The sequence below is a fragment of the Manis pentadactyla genome, chromosome 4, assembly GCF_030020395.1.
Source record: "Manis pentadactyla isolate mManPen7 chromosome 4, mManPen7.hap1, whole genome shotgun sequence".
In the NCBI taxonomy this organism is placed as follows: Eukaryota; Metazoa; Chordata; class Mammalia; order Pholidota; family Manidae; genus Manis; species Manis pentadactyla.
Window position 1 is genome coordinate 20742282 of NC_080022.1, and position 21059 is coordinate 20763340.

Here is a 21059-nt window from a genome sequence, read left to right on the forward strand (position 1 = left end):
GCCTCGGTACTGCTCAGAAACCATACAGCTCCCGTGAGACTGCGCCAATACCAAGATGGCAGGGAATTCACAACCACTGAGCAGCTACTCCTTGGTTCTGGGAATGCTGAACCAGCAAGTCCTATGACACCAATCTCTTGCTTTATATTTCTAGTACCTGACCAGTGGGCAGACACAGTAGATATTTAATAAACACTCACTGAATTAATGAGTTAGGTAGTTTTTAATTGCTAAATCATCAAATTCAAAATCAAAAGAAAAAAGTGGTCCCACCCAGAACCACTACTTTCTAGCCTTGCCCATTTGAGGGCACCAGCCTTGAGAAGTAGGAAGAGATGCCAACCACTCATAAAAGTCTTATTATGTACTTCAAATTCAAATGTATGATTTTTAAAACGTTTTTAGCTACTGTGCTTTCTTTTAGGAACTTACTAAGATACACTTGAAAACAAACATACTGCTTGACTTTTAAGGATCAACATATTTCCCCAGAGAGGAACTTTTCTGCATGTATAGAAAATAGCCAGATTGTTGTTCACTGTTAGAAACCAGGTGGGTGCGGCCTTTTCCACATGGCTTGCCAGCATATCTCATTTAGAAACAGTTAAAGCAGTTACAGAATTTTTATTTGCCTGTTATACCTCATTGACTTATCTCAGAATTAGTTATTTTGCTCAAGATGTAGCTTACTTTCCGGAGTTGTTAAAAACATTTCTGAACTAGTTTCCTCTATCACAAGAAATAGAGCTGATTAAGTTGGCCTAAAAATAGCCAGAGACCTTAAGAGTCTTATCTTGAGCTCAAATGGTAGCTATTCAATTTGGTTACGTGACCACTACTGCCAGAGAGTCAAGATTAAGGTCTACTTTATAACTCCTACTAATGGCAATGCTAAGTGCTTCATAAACGTTAGTTTACTCGATTTTCACAACACTGTAAGGAAATAATACTGTTTTCTTTTAGTAGATGAGGAAACGGAGGGTTTCAGAGCTGATGAAGCCAGCTCAAGAGCCTAACAAAAAAGTGGAAGAGCCAGGATTTTAAATCCGAGTTAGGCAATGCCACACTGCCTCAGATGACAGTGTAGTAGTTATACCAGCTTAAAAAGAAAAAAACATTCTCATAAATTCTGCAATAATAGAACTATTTTATTAAACATACAAATCTACTTATTTTGTACAAAATACAATTAACATTTCTTCCTCTCCTGCTTCATGAGGCCACCACTCTAGAACCTCATGTTCACAAAAACTTTGGCAGTGGTCATGACAAGGTGAAGGAAAGTGCAATTCTGAAAGAAACACAACATAACAAAGTGGGGAACAAAGGCAGAGGACAGCAGGTTTCTGAGCTAGCTCCCTGCTGAAAGGCCCTAGTCCTGCTCATCTTCTCTCAACAGGAAACATGTAAGGAATAGAAACTCCCGCATTATTTAATACTGTCCAACTCTTTTGGTAGTATCCCTCTTCCAACTCCAGCTATCCTGATGTTGTAAATACCTTACCTGTTAACTTCATTAAGAAATTCTGCCCAAGTTTACATGGCTGTCAAGTACCCAAAATTGAGTTTCAAAAAAAACTATCTAAAGAACAGTAAGTTTCAAAAGGATGTCAAATGAGAACCTTTATAGATGAAACCTATTTTGTAGAAGCGAACTGGCCAAATGTAAACACAGCTGGAGACAGACTTTGAAAACAGGTCCAGCTGGAAAATATCTCAGGTATCCAATTAGATCCAATTATTCTGCATCTGTGGATTTAAAATGATCATCATCCACAGTAGAATAGATGTGCCCCTCGTTGCTGAGAAAATCCACAGCTTGCCTAGAAAGAAAGAAAGAAAGACAGGAAAAAGCTCATTTTCAAACCAATGCAGGGGAAATTCGGAGGCTGCCTTTTGGGTATGGCCAAACACAATAAACTTCATTCACCTCCCCACTTTCTATCTTAGCTAAGAATTTATAGCCATTTTGTTCTCAGAAGGCTCTAGCAGGGAGGAATTCCAATAAAATTGCAAAACTGGGGTACTCCATGGAGAAAATGGCTACTAGGACTACTATGGATCCCTCTCTCAAAATGTGTAAAGGCAAGAAAATATGGTTTAACTTAAATAACAAAAACAAGAACCTAAAGCTGTAGTCCAGCTTACACATAAAATCTCCCAGAAACAGCTATATTTAAAAGTCCCCTCCCCACTCACCTGCTCTTATAGCTCCCGCTCTGGGAAGTAAAGCTGCAGGAACTAAAGGAAAGGTTTTTCCAGAAATGGTTATGACACCTTCAAACCCTCCAAGGCCTTCAGGAACAGTGTCAGTAACACATTTAATAACAGTAATAATTTATGGAGCACCTATTACATTACAGGGATTCTGCACCTTACCGTCATGGTAACTCTGAGAGGAACCAATATCCTCATTTTACAGGACTGTAAATGGAATTATACTGGGTGTTTCTCTTCTACATAGGCCTAGAATATCAACGACTTATAAGACCAAGTAACTCTGACAAGCATTTAGTTGCTTAATTAGTTCACTGGAATCAAGAAGCTCCTTGCCTGACACGGAAATCAGGACAAAGATGTTGGAAGACCTAATGGCTTCAGGCCCAAACTGCCCGATGCACACACCTCCACAGTGGGGACAGTAATGCCAATGGGACTGTACATCTAAGGACCAGGAGCTAAGAACCCTACTCCTCCAGATTAAATCAAGACCATAAAGATTACCTGGTCAAAATTGGGATACAGTTGGTATATAATATTTATCTGGTCAATTTTTGCTCAAAATTATATCCCACACATAATAGGATTTATTATTTGTTGAATGAACACATGAATGAATCATGTTAACAGGCAGCACCATCTTCGTGAGTCCTTTTCCTATTTTTTAATGACTGAACAACTTCCCTTTTGTCAATAGGTTGCAGTCAATAGATACTCTTTTTTTTTTTTTTTAACTCAATTTTCATTACCAGGAAAACCTGATGAGGTGAAAAGAGTAAAACTGGAGCCCTGATGGAAACCAATACTCACTTTATCGAGGCTACAGTCATGTGTTGGAGCTGGTTCTTGAGATCTTGAAAGTTTAATCCTTCAGGTCTTGGGCAAGCCTTAATCAAATTCAGCACCTGAAGATTCAAATTAGCAGGTTTCAGCAACTACAGCTGACTCTTGAACAACACTGGTTTGAACTGAGTGGGTCCACTTATATGCAGGTTTTTTCCAATAATTATATCAGAAAAATTTTTTTGGAGATTTACAATTAATTTGACAAAAATTTTCCTTCCTCTAGCTAACTTTATTTTACGAATACAGTACATAACGCATATAACAAAATGTGTGTTACTGACTGTTTGTTATCACTGAGGCTTCTGGTCAACAGTAGGCTATTAGTAGTTAAGTTTTGGGGGAGTCAAAAGTTCTATGTGGATTTTCAACTATGCAGGGGTCGGGTATACTTTGAATCAGTTCCCATGAGTCCCTTTAGAATAAAGAAAGGAGTCAGGAATTTAGCATTAGAATTATTAAGGAAGTAACAGATTTAGAGCTGTCTGTGTTTTCTGTGTTTTGCATTTCTGAAACCACTCAGTGTTTACCTGGTTTTGGGCCACAGTGAGGCCATTTGTTGGCACAAAGTTATTCCCACCAAAGTTCCCTGCTTCACCCATTCCTGGGTTGCTGATAGATGCTCTCCCTGCTGAGGGCTGAATTAAAACACAAATTCACATTAGAAAATTCACCAATTTAAACACAGTCTTTGCCATTTTAAATAGCTTGTTAATAAGCAGCTTATGAAAAATAATTTAAGCAGTCGTCTCCCCAATAACAGCTGCTTACAGTGGAAGGGATAGCTATTATCTAGTGAGTATTTAAGAGGAAGGTAAAGTAATCCTCTGAAGCACATTATTATCAGAGAGAAAGGTACCTCTTGGGTCCTTTCGTTGTAATGAGAGAGGAGCCACAGGAAACCCAGCACTGAGAAGAAAACGACCTGGAGATCTGCTACGATGGTCTCTATGCTGGGTGCTTCAGCACTCAAGCATTTACTGAGTATCAGGTAGGCACAAAGCATTACCCCAAGAGAAAAGGAAGCAGTTCCCATCCTCCTCTTTTTAACACCAAATTAAAAAAAAACCCCATAATCACTGTATTCATTTCCTTTCTCCCTAGTCACTCAACCCAGCACTATTTGCATTTTCCCCAAATAAACCTCTGAAACTATTCTCACTATTGTCACCAATGACTTTTCAACTAACATACCCAACAGTCTCTTTTGGGCCTTGTAACACCTGACGCTGCAGAAACAGACACTGCTGATCGCACTTCTCTTGAAATGTACCCCTCCCTAGGCTTCTTGATACCAAGTTCTTCTGGTTCTCCACTTACCTCTCAAACCTTACCTCCTCAGTATCCCTTATTAGCCTTTTCTCCTGTCCTCATAAGGCTGATAGATCCCCCAGGATTTCATCCCAGACCTCTTCCTCGGCCACAAATCTTTGTTCCCAGCTATCTACTGAATGCTTCCATCCAGTAGATACCTCATGAACTCCAAATAAAATTACTTCCTTCCCCATACCTGCTTGCCCTGCTATATTCCATCTCAATAAGTAAACCCAAACTCACTTCTGCAGACTTTAGTCATCTGTGATTCTCCACTCACTCACTCTCCATAATCTATCACCACAGAGTAGTGACACAATCTTCAGAGTAGCTCAAGTCAATCCTCATCACCCCTGGTCTCCTGCCCAGCCTAGTGCCTCAGCTGCTCATCTCACCTACTCCAAACCACCCTCCTCATTGCTACCAAGCCGTTAACTTCTGAGCATGTCACTGCTCTGCTTAAAAGCTTTCCGGTGGCTCCCCCTGCCTGTGAAAATAGTATAGAACTCCCAGACATTCAAGACCTACTGTACCGAGCTGTCAAAACCTGTTAATTCATTCTTGGTCACTCTTTCTCAATACACTTTCCTCCTCAGCTGCTCTTGGACTTCCTGCCATCCATAAACATGCCTCTGACTGGTTCATGTTGTTCCTTGTCTGGAATCCTCCCTCCTCATCTGCCTGGTAAACAGTCTTCATCCTTCAAAGCCCAACCTAACTGCCACTGCCTTTGTAAAAGCCTTCCAGGACATTCCTGAAGCCAAGTTAGCCATGCTTTTTGGTCTTGGCTCTCACAGCATTTTGCCCATTCCCTCTCATAGCAGCCACCACACTGTCTGTCACCTTCCCACAAGCCCCTTCATCTTTGCACAGTGCGTGGTGGACAGCACATGCTGGTCAATGTTTATGCTACTAGGATGATAAGGATGAAAGAAGATCAAATATGTTAAGTACCCATAACACATATAAGAGCACTGTGGAAGCTCACTAGAAGAATTTTCATCCAGTCAAGAGATTCATTCAGTCAATAAATGTTTCATTAAATGCTTACTGCTTTGAGGTAGTAAAAAAAACAAAGATCAATCACGGTCCCTTGATGGCTTCACATTGTCTTGCTGGTGAAACAGAAGTCTTACATTTTATGACCCAGTAATACTGAACTGAATGCTATTTCTTCCAGATACCTCTGCTGAAATGACCTCAGGTCATGCTTTGAGTGGCTACACTTCACACATCTTTTAATACTTGGTTTAGGCATCCCCCCTCCAGGGGACCTTGATGTCCAGACCAGAAAAAGGAACCCCTCTGTGTGGGTTCCATGGCGCCCTGCACCTGTCATTTATCACCTCCTAGGTGACCTGAACCCCCAATACTTAACACAAACTCTCTTAAGGAAAGGACTGCTTTATTTACTCCTCAATGTTAACTGTCTATACTCCCAGTTTCCACTCTCTAACCACCCGTTTTCTTTTTAAAACTCTTTTTATGCTTTAGTATTTGATGTATATGTACTTGTATTGTGGAGTGTAATGATAAATAACCAAAACTTTCTACCCAACCCCATTCCCTTTAACTCACTTCCCCCTATCCTTACTGAAGCCCCTTGAAGATCCACGTTTCCAAATCCAACAGCAGACCTCCCACATCTTACTTGACTTCTAGGCAGCATTCTACAATTGATCTCCACTTCCTCCTTCTTAAAACACTCCTTTCAGAATAGTCTATAAAATCACATTTCCTGGTTGTCTTCCTGCCCAAGTGGCAACTTCTTTGACTTTCACTGGCTGCTGTTCTGCTTCCAGACTTCTAAAGGTTAGTGTGTCCTAGAGCTCAGGTCTCCGACCTCTGAACTCCCTAGTTTTCTCATCCTATTCAAGGTTTTAAATGTCACCTACACAATGGCTCTCAAAGTTTCATCTGTAGCCTTGACCTCTCCCCTTGAGTCCTACTTTATATATTCAACTCTCTGTTCTGTTCTCCACTTGGGTTCCTAACTGACATCTCATAACTTGGTAGGTCTAAACCAGATCTCTGGATTTACCCTCCAAGCCTGCCACCTTCATCTAGTCACTCAAGCACCAACTTAGGAGTCATGTTTGAATCCTTCCTTTTCTTTATATCCTATTATCTAACCTACGTAACTCCTGTCAACTCTACCTTCAAAATATATTGGAATCCAACCACTTCTTATCCCAGCTGCTGCTGTTCCCCTGAGTTACTTCCGTTGCTGTTCTTGGTGCTTCACAGTCTATTCTCCGTATCTGAGGCGTCAGTGAGCTTTTTAAAAGGTAAATCAATCAGACATTAACCCCCTAGCCAAAACCTTCTAAAAAGTTTATTTTAATTAATGAAGTAATCTTTATTATGGCTTACAAAGCCCTTCATGATCTGAGTGCTTCCTCCTTGCCTACATTACTCTACTGCTTTCCTGTCATTTGCTTCCCTTTGGCCTTCTTGCTGGCCTCAGATGTGCCAAACTTGTTCTAGCCTCATGACTTCTGACTTTCTATTCCCTTTGCTCAGAATGTTCTTTCCCTATCTAAAATCATACCATTCTTATTCCCTCCATCACTTTCTTTTCCTACTGTACTTATATTTTACTTTACAGCACCTACAACTACCTAAAATTATGTATCTGTTTTCTTGTTTATTGCCTGTTTTTCTCAAGAATGTTTGACAGCAGTTTACTTTTTGCACTGTTGTATTCTAAGAGCCTAGAGAATTGAGCCTAGGCTCAATAAATATTTCTCAAATAAAGGAATAAATGAACTTGTTTGTGCTTAACAAAATGCTTGGCACCAAATAGGCCAATAGCATTCTTAATGGCTCATCTGTTATCTAGTCATTTCTACTGCAACTAATCCTCCACCTTTCTGCCAGAGTCATGTATGGACATTCTAACACAAGAATCAACAAAGCCTTCGTGTGGTCCTAGATGACCTTGCCAAACAATTCATACAACAGAAAATAACACAGAAACATTTCAATATAAAGCAAGAGACATAATTTCAGGGACAAAATAATAGTGCATAAATTTCCTATTTAACCAAAAGTTTGGAAGGAAAACAGTAAAATGCTGTCCTAATTGAGGTTTTCTCTGAATATAATCCTGGAGCTAAGAGCTCAGTCTATAATTATGTGTCTATATTTATATAATATAATGAAGTTATAATTCTAAAAAGAAACAGGAGTGCTTTATTTGAAATAAAATAACATGGCAAAACTTATGAAGAAAATAATGTTCTGAGGACCGAGTGATGCCTTTCTCCTGGCTCAACCTTCAAAATGCCAAGGAAATCAAAGCTAGAGAACAGAAGCTATCTATGTTCTTTCAAAGAGAAAAAACTATGAGAATGAAGCTGCTCACCTGGCTGTTAGATTTGCTTAGTACCATGTGTGCATTGACTACTTCCAGAATATGTGTGGTGAACTCATTCATATCCTCCAGGGGCATGATCTTAAAGGCTACCAGGCTTTTTTTATTCTATTAAAATAAAGAGAAAAATGTGAATGAGCACATTCAAATCCATTTCAGGTAAAAAACACTGTGGCTCTTTTCTTGGTTATATTCTGCCAATATGGAAAACAATGTGCTATATACTTAAATTTTTAACTCAAAGTTTATCTAAATATAGTTAATAATGGGAGGAAAAAAATAAAACTAGCTCAGAGATTCAATGACTTGCCCAAGGTTAAATAACCAGAGTCTACATGATATAGGCGGGTCACGGGGAAGGCAGTACAGCACAGAGAAGACAAGTAGTGACTCTATAGCATCTTACTACGCTGAGGGACAGTGACTGCGATGGGGTGAGGGGGGACTTGATACTATGGATGAATGTTGAAACCACAATGTTGCTCATGTGAAACCTTCATAAGATTATATATCAATGATATATTTAAAAAAAAAGTCTAGTCTCTTGACTCTGAATCCAGTATCCTCCTTTCAATACCTAATAAATGCCACAGAGAGCAATTGTAGGTGGAGATTTTGTTCTTCCTCTACCACTGTTTTACATTAAGGTAAAAATCTGTTATTTCCTTTTGAAGAAGAGCATAATGAAATAACTTTCAATATAACTCCTGTTAAACATGGAGACACAGTTATATACTCAACTCAGGCATGAATTCAAAAATTGGATCATGAAAGTATATTTGAACTGTCATCTTTTTCTTACTTTACCTGAAAAGATCTCAGATGGCCAGCCACTTTAACATATGTTTCTGGAGGAACCACTGTGTTTTCACCACTGGCATCCTAAAAGATAAAATACAAATATATCATCACTAAGGTTTCAGTGATACTAATGAAAGCCTCATTAAAATTTCTAAATTATGTACAGAAAGAGTTATAAAGAGAGGAAAGGATCCTAATATGGTGTCACCAACTAGTTTGCTCTTTTAGAATGTACCCTTTTTATAAAATCAGGAATTAGAATAAAAATATCTCAAGAAGCCATTTCCAGTTCCAAAGTTCTATGTAATGCACAACTCTCATTCAATGTTCTTAGGCACTCAACTCTCTGGTGGACATGTTTCAGCACAGCAATTCTACTATTAGGATTTAAATAAGAACATAATGTGCATTAAGACTTAGCTTTAAGAATATTCATATGATATAGTTTATCATACTAAAAATTTTAAATAACCTAAATATCCAAGAACAGGTACACATTCATATAAATGGTATACTTCACACCATCACAAATGACAGTATAGAATTCTGTTTATTTTCTGGGAAGACCAGTTGTCACCCATGGGAAAAGCTGATTTTCCATGTGGGGGAAAATACACACTAAAATGTTAGCAATGGTTAACTGGGCTAAGTAAAAATGATTTTATTATTTTTGAGTTTTCTAAAATACGTACATATTATTTATAAGAAAAATATATAAGCCAAGTCTTAAAGTTCTTTTCTGGTTATAAAAAACTAGAAAATATATGTATCTCAAAATTTTAAAAATTCCAAATCCCATCACCTAGAAATCAACATTTTTTTGCATTCACTGCATCTATTTTATGTAACAGATTCTATACCACAGATAAAACTTCATATTCCCATACAGAACATTTCAAAACAACTTGGAAAAAATAAGCTAGACACATATTTCTCTTCTTTTACTAAAATATATTCCAAATTGAGCAAAGACTTAATTAAACGTAACAAAAAAAAAAAAAAAGGAAGAAGCCACAGAAATAATAGAACATTAACAATTAAAAAATAATTGAGACTAGGAGCTTTTCAAAGAAAAAGACAAACTACAGAACTTGTGTACTTATGATAACAAGTTGATATTTTCAAGCTCTTACAAATAAAAATAAACAAACATGTATGTGTGGTGAACTGGGTGGGAATGTGGAATTAAAGGACTTAAAGAGACAATTTACAAAAAACCCCATAAATAAATATATAAATATAGTAAAAATAAAAAGCAACCTCACTAAAGCCAAAGAAATACAAATAAAAAAATAAGAAAATTCTCACTGACAAGACTATTTTAAAAATTCATACATATTTAAGATTAATAAAACTCACTGTACGAAAGGGCATAACTGGTCATTTACACACTAATGAGGCATAAATTGGTTAGCTTTATAGAAGGCAATAAGAAAATGCAAAAATGTAAATATAAGAAAGTAAAACACATAAAATGTGTATTTAAAACTAGAAAACTTAGTTTTAAGATTCATCTGAAGAAGATTACCTCATAATCATGAGGAGATATACACAGACCCTCCTGGGGCATTGTCTATTATAACAAATGATTTTAAAACAACTAAATGTTCCCTTATGGGTCTACTGTTAAGTAAGGGATGATACATCTTTATGAAATAGGCAGTCACTGAAAATGATTATGTAAATCTATATTTATTGACATTAAGAAATCAGATCCACAACACAGATGAGTGGAAAGAGAAGATTATAGAATAGTTACACATCATATCATCCTTTATGTAAAATGGTATACAACTATATGTACTGATATGCAGAAATGTCTGAAAGGCTATTTACCAAAACGTGTTGTAACAGTCATCTCCAGGATGTGGAATTTTAAGTGCTTTTGCGATGATTTATATGTAAGCATGGTTTATTGGGTATGAGCATGTAGTATTAGGCATCTGTAGTATCTACGTCCCCATCTATCCACTTGATGGCAAGAACTGTCTCTTTTTCATTCTTTGTATACATAGAACAAAGCACAATCTGGTTTGGAATTGGTACCCCAATAATTGTTGGATGGATTATTCTGTATTTTTCTGAGAAGCAAAAAGTAAAGAATATATAACTACCCAGTCATTTCTCCACAGATGGCTTATGGTTTTTGAAGTGAAAATAAGTGTTTTTTACCTGAATTTTTTATAATGAATTTTAAAAACATAAAAAGCAAAGAGGCCTTCTGACTAATTAAAAAATAGGATAAAATACCTGTATTTTATCTCAGTGTGTTTTCTCCATGTTGATTTAGACTCATGTACATGTTGCTTTGCAAAAATGGGGTCATACCATGCATACTATCTTGTAACAAGCTCTTTTCCTCTCAACACTTTATGTTAAACACTGTGACAGTACATCCATTTCTACATCATTTGCAGTATCTCATAACTATACCATGGCTTAATAATACCCTATTGCTAGCACTTTGATATTGCTTTTCATTTTTCCTAGTTATAAACAATGCTATGATCAACATTCTTACAACTTAAGCTTAGCACACATCTTTAGCGATTTCCTTAATGTAAATCTAGCAGTGGAGTGCTAGGTCAACATTTTTATGATGGATGACTTTGATCACCAGCTCATTTTTGAGAAAAGTCAAACCAATTTATATTCATGCCATTAGGGTAGGATGATATCCACTTCCTTAAACAAACAATGACAAATCATTCAACAAGTATTTATTAAGTGCTAGAGGCACCACTGTGGTAGCTGCTACCCTCACAAGTGGACAATGTCACTCTTTGTTTCTTTGACAGTAAGTTAAAAATGGTATCTTAATGTTTATTAAACCTTTTGCTATTTTTGTTGCAGCTTGTATTTAATCTTTTATGATTTATCTGTCTTCTTTGCTCATTTTTCTAAGATGCAGTTGTTTTTGCTTTGTAATATCTTTTATTAATTAAAATTTTTAAGTGTATGTAATATGTTGCAGAAGTATTCCCCACTCATTTAAATAATGACAGCCCATTATGTATCTGGCACTGTTCCAGGTGCTGGGACATAAAATCCTTGTTCTCACAGAGTTCCCATTCTAATGCCACCCATCACTTGCCTTTTAACTTTAAAGTACTGTGGGAAGTTATAAGTTTTTAAACTTTAATGACATCAAATATTACTGACCTTTCATTTTAGGGCTTCTGACTTTGATGTCTTGCTTATGTATTATTTTTATAGTAAGAAAAACCTTAAAAAAGACTAAAGAGGTTCATCATCTTCAAAGTCCCAAAGTAACCCCACTCTGATTCAAAACAATTGCTTACATCTGTGTCGACCCATTGACGAACATCCATGGGAGCAGCTGTCATGTCATCTATTTTGTAAACAATGTTGGTTGGAGCCTTCTCTGCATGTCTGATTATACCCACAATAGTGACCTAGATCAGAAGAAGAAAAGTTTGATTTTCCTGGAGACCAAAGCAACATTTATGTATTTTTAGATGAAGTTAAGTTTTATTTCATTTTTCACGTAAGTGATTCTTCCACAAATTACTTTATATACCTGTGAAATCTCAACATTTCCAATTTTGAACACTTCATCAACCAGAGTGGCAGAAAGCAGCTGAGATATGGTACAGGGTACAATGTGCTGGGCTCGGGCTCTCTGAAAAGAAAAAGTATGAAAAAATTCCATTAAGAAAATAATAACCGGCCCAGTGTAACGCTGAGTAAGAACAAAGCTAAAGTAATCAAAGTAGTTTTATACTGGCACAAAAGTAGACCTACAAATAAACCCATGCTTATATTAGTATATGACAAAGGACACAAGAATGTACAATGGGGAAAAAATAGTTTCTTCAATAAGTGGTAATGGGAAAACTGGACAGCTACATGCAAAAAAAGGAAACCAGATCATCTTAAACCATACATAAAAATAAACTCAAAATGGATTAAAGACCTAAATATAAGACCTGAAACCATAATATTCCTAGAAGAAAACAGGCAGCAAACTCTTAAGACACTGGCATTAGTAATTTTTTTTCTGGATATGTCTCCCCCGGCAAGGGAAACAAAAGCATCAATAAAGAAGTGGGACTAGATCAAACTAAAAAGCTTTTGCACAGCACAGGAAACCATTAACAAAATGAAAAGGCAACCAACTGAATGGGAGAATATATGATATATATAATAAGGGCTAATTTTCAAAATTATATATAAAGAACTCAACACTAAAAAACAAATAGTCCAATTAAAAAATGGGCAGTGGACCTGAATAGACACTTTCCTAAAGACTAATGTCCAACAGACATGTGAAAATGCTCAACATCACCATACATCAGGGAATGCAAATCAAACCACAATGAGGTATCAGTGAGAGTGACTAATACCAACAAGGCAAGAAACAAGTGTTGGTGAGGATGTGGAGGAAAGAGAACTTCATACACTGTTGGTGGGAATGCAAACTGGTGTAGCCACTATGGAAAGCAGTATGGAGGTTCCTCAAAAAAACTGAAAATAGATATACCATAGGACCCAGTAATTCCACTTCTGGGAATTTAACCAAAGAAAACATCATCACTAATTTGAAAAGATACCGGCACCCCTGTGTTTACTGTGGCATTATTTACAATAGCCAAAGTGTGGAAACAACCTAAGTGTCCACTGATAGGTTAATGGATGGAGATATGGTACATATATACAATGGACTATTACTCATCCATAAAAAAAAGAACAAAACCTTGCCATTCATGACAGCATGGGTGGACCTAGAGGGTATTATGGTTAAGTGAAATAAGTTAGACAAATACCATGTAGTTTTACTTATAAGTGGAATCTAAAATACAAAATGAATCAGTCAGACAAAATAGAAATAGACCCATAAGCCAAGAACAGAGTGGTGGTGCCACAGGGTGGGATAGGAAGGAATGGGTGAAATAGATGAAGGGGGAAAACTTAGTGAGAATGTTTGTTTGCTATCTTTATCTGGGTGATGGTTACATGAAGGTATACAGATATCAAAATTCATCAAGCTGTACACTAAAATCTGTACATTTCATTATACATACTTCAGTAAAAAAAAAAAAAGAATTACCACTTATTTAACTCCTGCTATGTGGCAAGCATTTTACACATAATTTTGAATCTTAAAGAGGAACCTCATCATCCTAGCTTCACAGAGATGGAAACCAAGGTCTTATGGCTAACAAATGTCACATTTGGGAATTCAAACCCAGACCTGACTGACTCCAAAGTTCCTGATGAATAGGTTAAGTTTGTATTGTACTAGGGATTCAACAAAATGAGAAGACCAGAGGGAGAATAGCATGAGAAGGATGACCTACTTCTGAAACAGACCTCAAACTCCTGTTTCAGGATGAAGACAAGCTGGAGCTGGCTGTTCAGGTCACCAGTGAGATGAGACATTATCTGGGAAGGGTTTGAAATGGCCACTGGAGACAGAACCCTGGGGTTGCTCTAAGTTTTGTGATAAAATACAACAAAAAGTTAAGAGGTATAGCTTCCTTTAGGACAGATGTTCTGACCATTGGATGAAAGTCCTGGGGAAAATGAGATAAGGACTTCACTACAGAGGACATCTTAAGGGATGGACCGGATGCAATGGGCTTAAGAGCATCTAATAAGGACACTTCAGTCACATCCTAAAGTAGCCCAACAACAGTGTAAACTCTCATTGTGCCTACCACTGGCTGGGGTTGTCTGGGTGACAAAGATGAGAAAGATGAAACAGGGTTTGCACTCAATACACTCATAATCTAAGGGACTAACAAATATAAACAACACATCTGGTCTTGGTACACCATAGAATGAGATGCACTATGTGGGAGCTCAGAAGCATTTACTGGGACTCTGGAAAAGAGGTAGCATTTGGGCTGGACTATGAAGGTTGAAAATTTTGACAGTGAAAAGACAGTGGCAAAGAAATGGGCAATACAGGTTGAGGACAAAGATGCACTCCCACAAACTCACAGAGGGAATGTACAAGGCAGAAACTGTATAGTGAACTACAGATTAGAGTTGTTCTTGTCAGGAATCAAGAGGAAGTAACCCAACAGCTGTACTACACATAACAGAGGACATAATAGATTTTTGGCCTTCATGGATTTATCAGTCATCACTGTGCCTGGATGTTCCATGACACTAGCAACATTTCACTTTGCTGAAGCACAATTTAGAACGTTATTGCCAGGTGGTACAAAGCAAGCCCAGCCAACCACCAGCATATGTCACACAGCAGCAGTGGGCTGCGACAGATTATGGCTCTGCCACTCAGGAACTGTGAGCTCTTGGTCATGTTTCTCAACTCATCTGTACCTCAGTTCCCTCATCTGTAAAATAAGCATAAAATCATGAAAATTAAATAATATGAAGTACCTAGAATACTACCTGGCACACAGTAAGCACTCAATAATGTTAACAATTAATATGTCAGCTATTGTTCCTCACAGTTTATGTCTGCAATAACTCTCAAAGAGGATATGAAGGAATTAGCCATGTTTTCAATTTTACTTTATGTATATAACAGATGAAGTTAAATGCTTTTCAGTATTTATAGATTTAAAATGTGTTAGGGTCCCAGCTCTCATTATCTACCATATATTCTGTTTTCGCCTATCAGAAGTGAGATTTTCATTGTATTTTCAGCATAAAAAAACTAAGAACCACTATGGTAACAGGAGTAAGAACATGGGCTTTGGGGCCACACAGTCCATCCAATGAACTTGTGTTCAAATCCCAGTCCCACAGTCCTGGATACAGCACCACCTCTTCTGTAAAATGAGAATATCTAGCTTTGGAATTATAAATGAAACATATAATGTATATAAAAATGTTACTGCCCATCTCTACATGTTGTATGTAGTCAATAAATATTATTATCCCTCAGGCAAACAGGTTATAGATGGGTAAGACTGAGATGTACTACCTTCAAACTCATCTAAATCTCAGACACTTGTTTTTTAATAGCACCTATTATGTGCCAGACTGACTGCAAAGAGTTCCTGGTTACAAAGAGATTCAGAGTGTACCAGCACAAGTATATTTAGTTTAGAAAAAAATAACTTTTTAGCTGACTATAAACCAAGGCTGCTTTGACAGTACTATATAAAACTATCATTTTTACAGGTAAAAAATGGTCACTACTGGAAATTTCACATGGTTCAACAAAACATAACAGGTTTATAGTAGATGGGAAACATTCTAGATGGGGTGTTTATGTAATTTACTGTGGAAAAGGCAATAGATTTAAAAACAAAAAGACCTGGGTTTAAGTCTCCAGCTTATAAGCATCATTGTTCTCTGAAAAGCTGTCTTAATAAACAAACAGCCTAAACTAGAGATCCCGAGATAAAAATTCTACCAAGTGGAATGAAGAGAAATTGTTAAGCTTCGGGATAAAAGGTAACCAATTATTTATCTTTTGTGTTCTCCTTCAAAGCCTCAGGGAAGGTAAGTGCTTGAGTCCCCTCTGGTATTCGTGGGAAAAAAAAAACTACTATAGAGAGAAGCAGTTGCTCACAGGTTCTGGATTTGTTCAGCATCATGTGTATACTATCTAGTTCCAGTTACTTCCTAGCTATGTAAGCCTCGGCGGTCCCTTAATCTTCCTGAGCCTGTTTTACAATGGAATAAACAGTATCTTATGAGATTATATGAAAAACATAAAGCAATGTCCAAATGTATGGGAATTATCAATGAATTCCTTCCAATACTCACATCCCTGGATTAACAGTTTAGGTAAAAATTTATCAATCTGTACACAAAGAACTTGCTACTACTGTATTTTACCACCACATCTGAATGACACCTGGAGAGGCCAAATCAACCCTGCATTTAAAGGATGAAATCAACAGGCGTTGTTAAATGCAAACTCATTTCTGAAAGAGCAAATAACAAGCATTTGGGCAGCTTTATACTTTATACAGATCATTTTCCTATACATCACTTTATCAATTCTCAGAACCACTCTCTGATATGAGTACTACTAGTATCATTATCAGAGGAGAAAAACCAAGGGCCATAGGGTTCAAGCTGCTTCACTAAAGCCACACAGCCAGTTAAAATGCAAAGTTGATTCTGGACATTATCTATCCTGGCTTCAATGTTCATGTTCTTTTTAATAAAAATACCTGGGACCGTTTATTGAAAGCAACTATAGGGCAGGCACTTCATACATAAGTCTAACAACCATTTACTAGGTGCAAAGCTGACTCTCAAAAAGGTTAAGGTATCTGCGCAATGTTACCCTGTCAAGCAGTGTCAGTGCAACAGCAGAACACAGATCTGCTTGACTTCCAAGACCGTGCTCTTCCCACGCTTTGTGTCAATTAAACAAAAACTTTGAACACACGAAGAATGTAAAATAGGCTATTAATACAAGTTCAGTTTTTCCACAATGACTCATTAGCTATACTGATAAACTGCAAAACAAAGCCAAGGAAACAGTGGGTGCAAAATTACGAGAAATTTCATCTTTCAAACTTACATTAGTTAATTTTAAGGTTCAGTTAAGATAACAATTGATAATTACCGATTCAGTTCATGCTTAACACCCTTGCCAGCAAGAATTTTCTCTCTTAATTTAGGAGCTTCAAAATAGGGTAAAATGAAACGAAACACTTTCAGCTTACTGATTTCCTTTCAGCCTGAGAAGGTGTCGGCGATCCAAAGCCCCCAGGAGACTGTGTATAGCCGCCCGCTCCGCCAAAGGCAGAGCCGCCATAGCTTTCAAATCCGCCTGGTTTTAAACAACAGTTTCAAGACCTGTACTGCTTTCCAAGCTTCTGAAATACCCACAGGTACCCTTAGACTTCATCCCCTAACACTGACGCCCCCTTCCCCGGCCCCCACACGCCCCCGCCTCCGGCCCCTCCCCCACTCCCGCCACTCGCACCCCCACCCTCTTGCTATATTCCTTGCCACTCCCATCCTCCTCCGCCCGACTCATCAGTACTGTTCCACATCTTGGTCACGATTTCCGCAGGAACGAGGCCCAGACGGTGGCAGTCCGCTGGGCTCTCGGAACACCTCAGAAGCCTGTTGCGACTGCAGTGCTCTGTCTACTTTCCGCTGGAGCCACAAACTCCTGCCGCGAAGGACGGAGCCAATAAGCGCCCAGAACGCTTCTCGCTTCAACCAATCAATACCCACGAATCTTACGCTTTTCCTCGTCTTCTCGCGCCATACTCCTGAAAACTCGCGCTCTGCTCTCACTAGGGTCGGAAGCCTCTTCGGCCATCTTTACAAAGGGCAAAACAGTCCTACCGGAAGCACGGAGCGGCGAGATTCTGATAGGGCGGTGTCTCAAGAAAAACAACCAATCAAAATAATACTCTCGTAGCTCAGCACGCGTAATTCCCTCACCTTCAGGCAAGTGGGCGACACCTTACATCACTTCCTTTGTTTTGGCGTCCTCCTGTTCCCGCCAAAGTCTCACCAATCACACGACGCCTTAAGTTAATTCGCTCCATTAGAATTTCTGCTTTGGTTTGTCTCGCGGTATTTGCGCACCTGGGAAACAACGTAGTAACTTCACCCCACCTCGCGACATAGCTTGCTCTTCTGTATAAAGAGCCAAGTTCTACTGTATCGCCGTCTCCTTGTCCCGTTTTTCCCCAGTGAGGTTGTAAGAAACCTACACTCTCTTCCCCAGGATGGTCTGAGGATTGCGCACCGAACTCCACAACCGCCTCCCTCCACAACTGGCCCCCACCCAGTCTAATTCAGCTCAGCATCCTCAGATGTTTAAACAATTCTTCGTGTAACGTTTGTGCCCTTCCTGTACAGTGGAACACGTCAGTCACTTTGCTGTAAATCTCTCTAGATAGTTAGATGCCCTTATTACCGCCCCCTTTATAAAAAGATTTATCGGTGCCTCTTGTTTCAAGCCCCGTGCTGGCCACTGGATTTCAATGGTAAATAAGATAGACATGGCCCCTGGGCTTCTGGGCCATTTTATTTTCTTTTTCTGAAACTTCAGGCACTGTCTTAAGTATTTTATGTTTATTGACTCAATCCTGTGAGTTAGGTGAGTACTCTGTCTGGATTTTACAGCAGAGGAAGCTGAGGCAGAGAGACTAAGTTGTCTGCATTCAAGCCGAGGAATTTACTATACCTTCTTGAACATCCTAGAACTGGGTCACAAACTCAAGTGACAACTGGGGTCAGGCAGGAAAACTGTAAAAGCAGTGGGTTGGATAACAGAGGGAAAAATTTACTTATTTTTCCACAGTAAAAAACAACCACACCACACAAGCATAATGGTAACTAGCAACTGACATAAAGCATATGGGCACAATCTTACTACGCTGATGGACGGTGACTGCAATGGAGTGTGTGTGGGGGACTTGATAATATGGGTGGATGTAGTGACCACAATGTTTTTCGTGTGAAACCTTCATAAGAGTGTATATCAATACCTTAATAAATAAAAATAAATAAATAAAATAAAATGGCAACCCTCCCACCCACCCCACCAAAAAAAATATGGGCACAGTGTTGCCAGGTCATCTAGATTTTTAAATTTTTCTTAGCAGAGGCCAGAAATTTGGATTTTTGTGTGAAAAATTCTAAATGTTTTAAGTATATTAAAATATTTAAAAGCACTATATAGGCCAAAAAAAAGACCTCTGTGGGCCAGATGTTTCTTGTGTGCCACCACTTATCTGTGTAAATTCTGTAAGCCTCCAAGTCACCACTAAGGAATAAACAAGATACAGCCAAGAACAAAAAACCTGAGCATACCACAATGACAATACTATATTAAGCCTAAAGTGATTGAAACTTACATAGTTGATAAGAGCATATTTAAGATATATAGGATAAATATTTGAAATTAGGACTATTCTGGGAAATTGAAGTTGTGGGTTCACTTGGTGTAAATTGCCTCATTTGGGGTTCAACTAGTTATAAATTCAGCTGAGATCATGCATTTAAAAATAAACGAAACGAAAAGGTGTTAAAATATAATGCAAATACAATGCAAAACATCAAACTCAGACTTCTGCACATCTTTTCAAGAGCTTGGTGATCTGATAACTTGATCAGAGTTCTCAATTGCTGCTAAAATAATTGGTATTTACTGTGTATGTGTGTATATGCACACATGTGGTAGTGAATCTCTCACAGTTGAGTTTTGTCAAGTTGAAGTCTTGCTGTCACATAGAGGTTTCCAAGAAGTCTTCTATTTACCTCTCTAGGTAGACTGCTGTCAGTGAAACCCACAGAGAGACTGAGAAGAGGAGAAATCACCCTTTAAAAACAATCTGGTGACACACCCATTAGGATGGCTACTATTGAGAAAACAGAAAACACCAAATGTTGGTAAGCATGTGGAGAAATTGGGAGCCTTGTGCACTTTTAGTGGAAATGTAAAATGGTGCAGCCACTATGGAAAACAGTATGGCAGTTCCTCAAAAAATGAAAAATAAAATTACCATGTGTCCAGGCAGTTCCATTTCTGTGTATATATCCTAAAGAAGGGAAAGCAGGGACCCAAACAGATAATTGTACACCCATATTCATAGCAGTATTATTCACAGTAGCCCCGAAGTGGGAGCAACCCAAGTTATCCATTGACAGAAGGTATGGATAAATGTGGTATGGATATACAAAGGAATATTATTCAGCCTTAAAAAGGAAGGAAATTCTGACACATGCCACAATATGGATGAACCTTGAAGACATTATGCTAAGTGAAATAAGCCAGTCACAATAGGATAAATAAAGATACCGCACTTATATGAGGTATCTAGTGTTACTATTAAGCAAGGGAACCTCACTAACACGGTGTGGGGAGGCCAGCAGGAGGAGCTCTCACATCCAGCACTCCTCATTTGCAGACCCCACCAGAAAACACCAACACCTAGCCAGTACATACTGAGTTTGCTACTTTTACTACCCAGCAGGAGGCAGGAGGAAGGTTTGTGCCTTGCTCCAGCAGCAGCCTAGCCAATGAGAAGCCATGACAGGTGGAACTTGCATTTACACCAGTGGACTTTATGCTTAGAACAGCTCTCCCAACTGAGCCCATTTCTTTTTGACTTTGGCTTTGCCATAGCTTGCAAGTCCCGAGTTGCAATTATCTGCTTTTCCTGAATAAACCCAGTTTTGCTGATAAAATAACTGAGGGGTTATTTATTTATTTATTGGAGTATTGTTGATATACGATCTTATGTTGGTTTTAAATGTATCATACAGTGGTTCAACAGTTACCCACATTATCAAATCCTCACCCTCTAGTGTGGTTACTATCTATCAACATAGAAAGATGTTGCAGAATCATTGACTATGTTCTCCAGGCTGTACTACTGTCTCCATGACCAACTTATATTGTGATGGCAAATTATTGTACTCCTTTATCCTCCTCACTCTCTCCACAACCCATGCCCCAGCCCCTCTCCCCTGGTAACCACTAGTCACTTCTCAGTGTCTGTGAGTCTACTGCTGTTTTGTTCCTTCTGTTTTGCTTTGTTTTTATACTCCACAAATAAGTGAAATCATATGGTAT

General features: G+C 38.3%; 1 protein-coding gene across 4 annotated transcripts; it reads right to left on the reverse strand.

Moving 5' to 3' along the window:
* Positions 1-1127: 1127 nt before the first annotated feature.
* RPA2 (replication protein A2) lies at positions 1128-17840 on the reverse strand. 4 transcript variants are annotated; one of them, XM_036914956.2, is made up of 10 exons: positions 17711-17816; positions 17505-17636; positions 17182-17288; positions 12096-12197; positions 11857-11970; positions 8561-8635; positions 7745-7861; positions 3594-3701; positions 3031-3125; positions 1128-1823 (listed from the first exon to the last, which is right to left on the reverse strand). In XM_036914956.2, exons 2-10 carry the CDS (start codon positions 17512-17514, stop codon positions 1739-1741), a joined length of 813 nt encoding a protein of 270 aa, XP_036770851.1. In that variant the 5' UTR covers positions 17515-17636; positions 17711-17816; the 3' UTR covers positions 1128-1738. The 4 variants fall into 4 exon arrangements, with proteins under 4 accessions (XP_036770851.1, XP_036770850.1, XP_036770852.1 ...); XM_036914955.2 differs by lacking the exon at positions 17505-17636 and having other exon boundaries at positions 17711-17840; XM_036914957.2 differs by lacking the exon at positions 17711-17816 and having other exon boundaries at positions 17505-17680.
* Positions 17841-21059: the final 3219 nt, after the last annotated feature.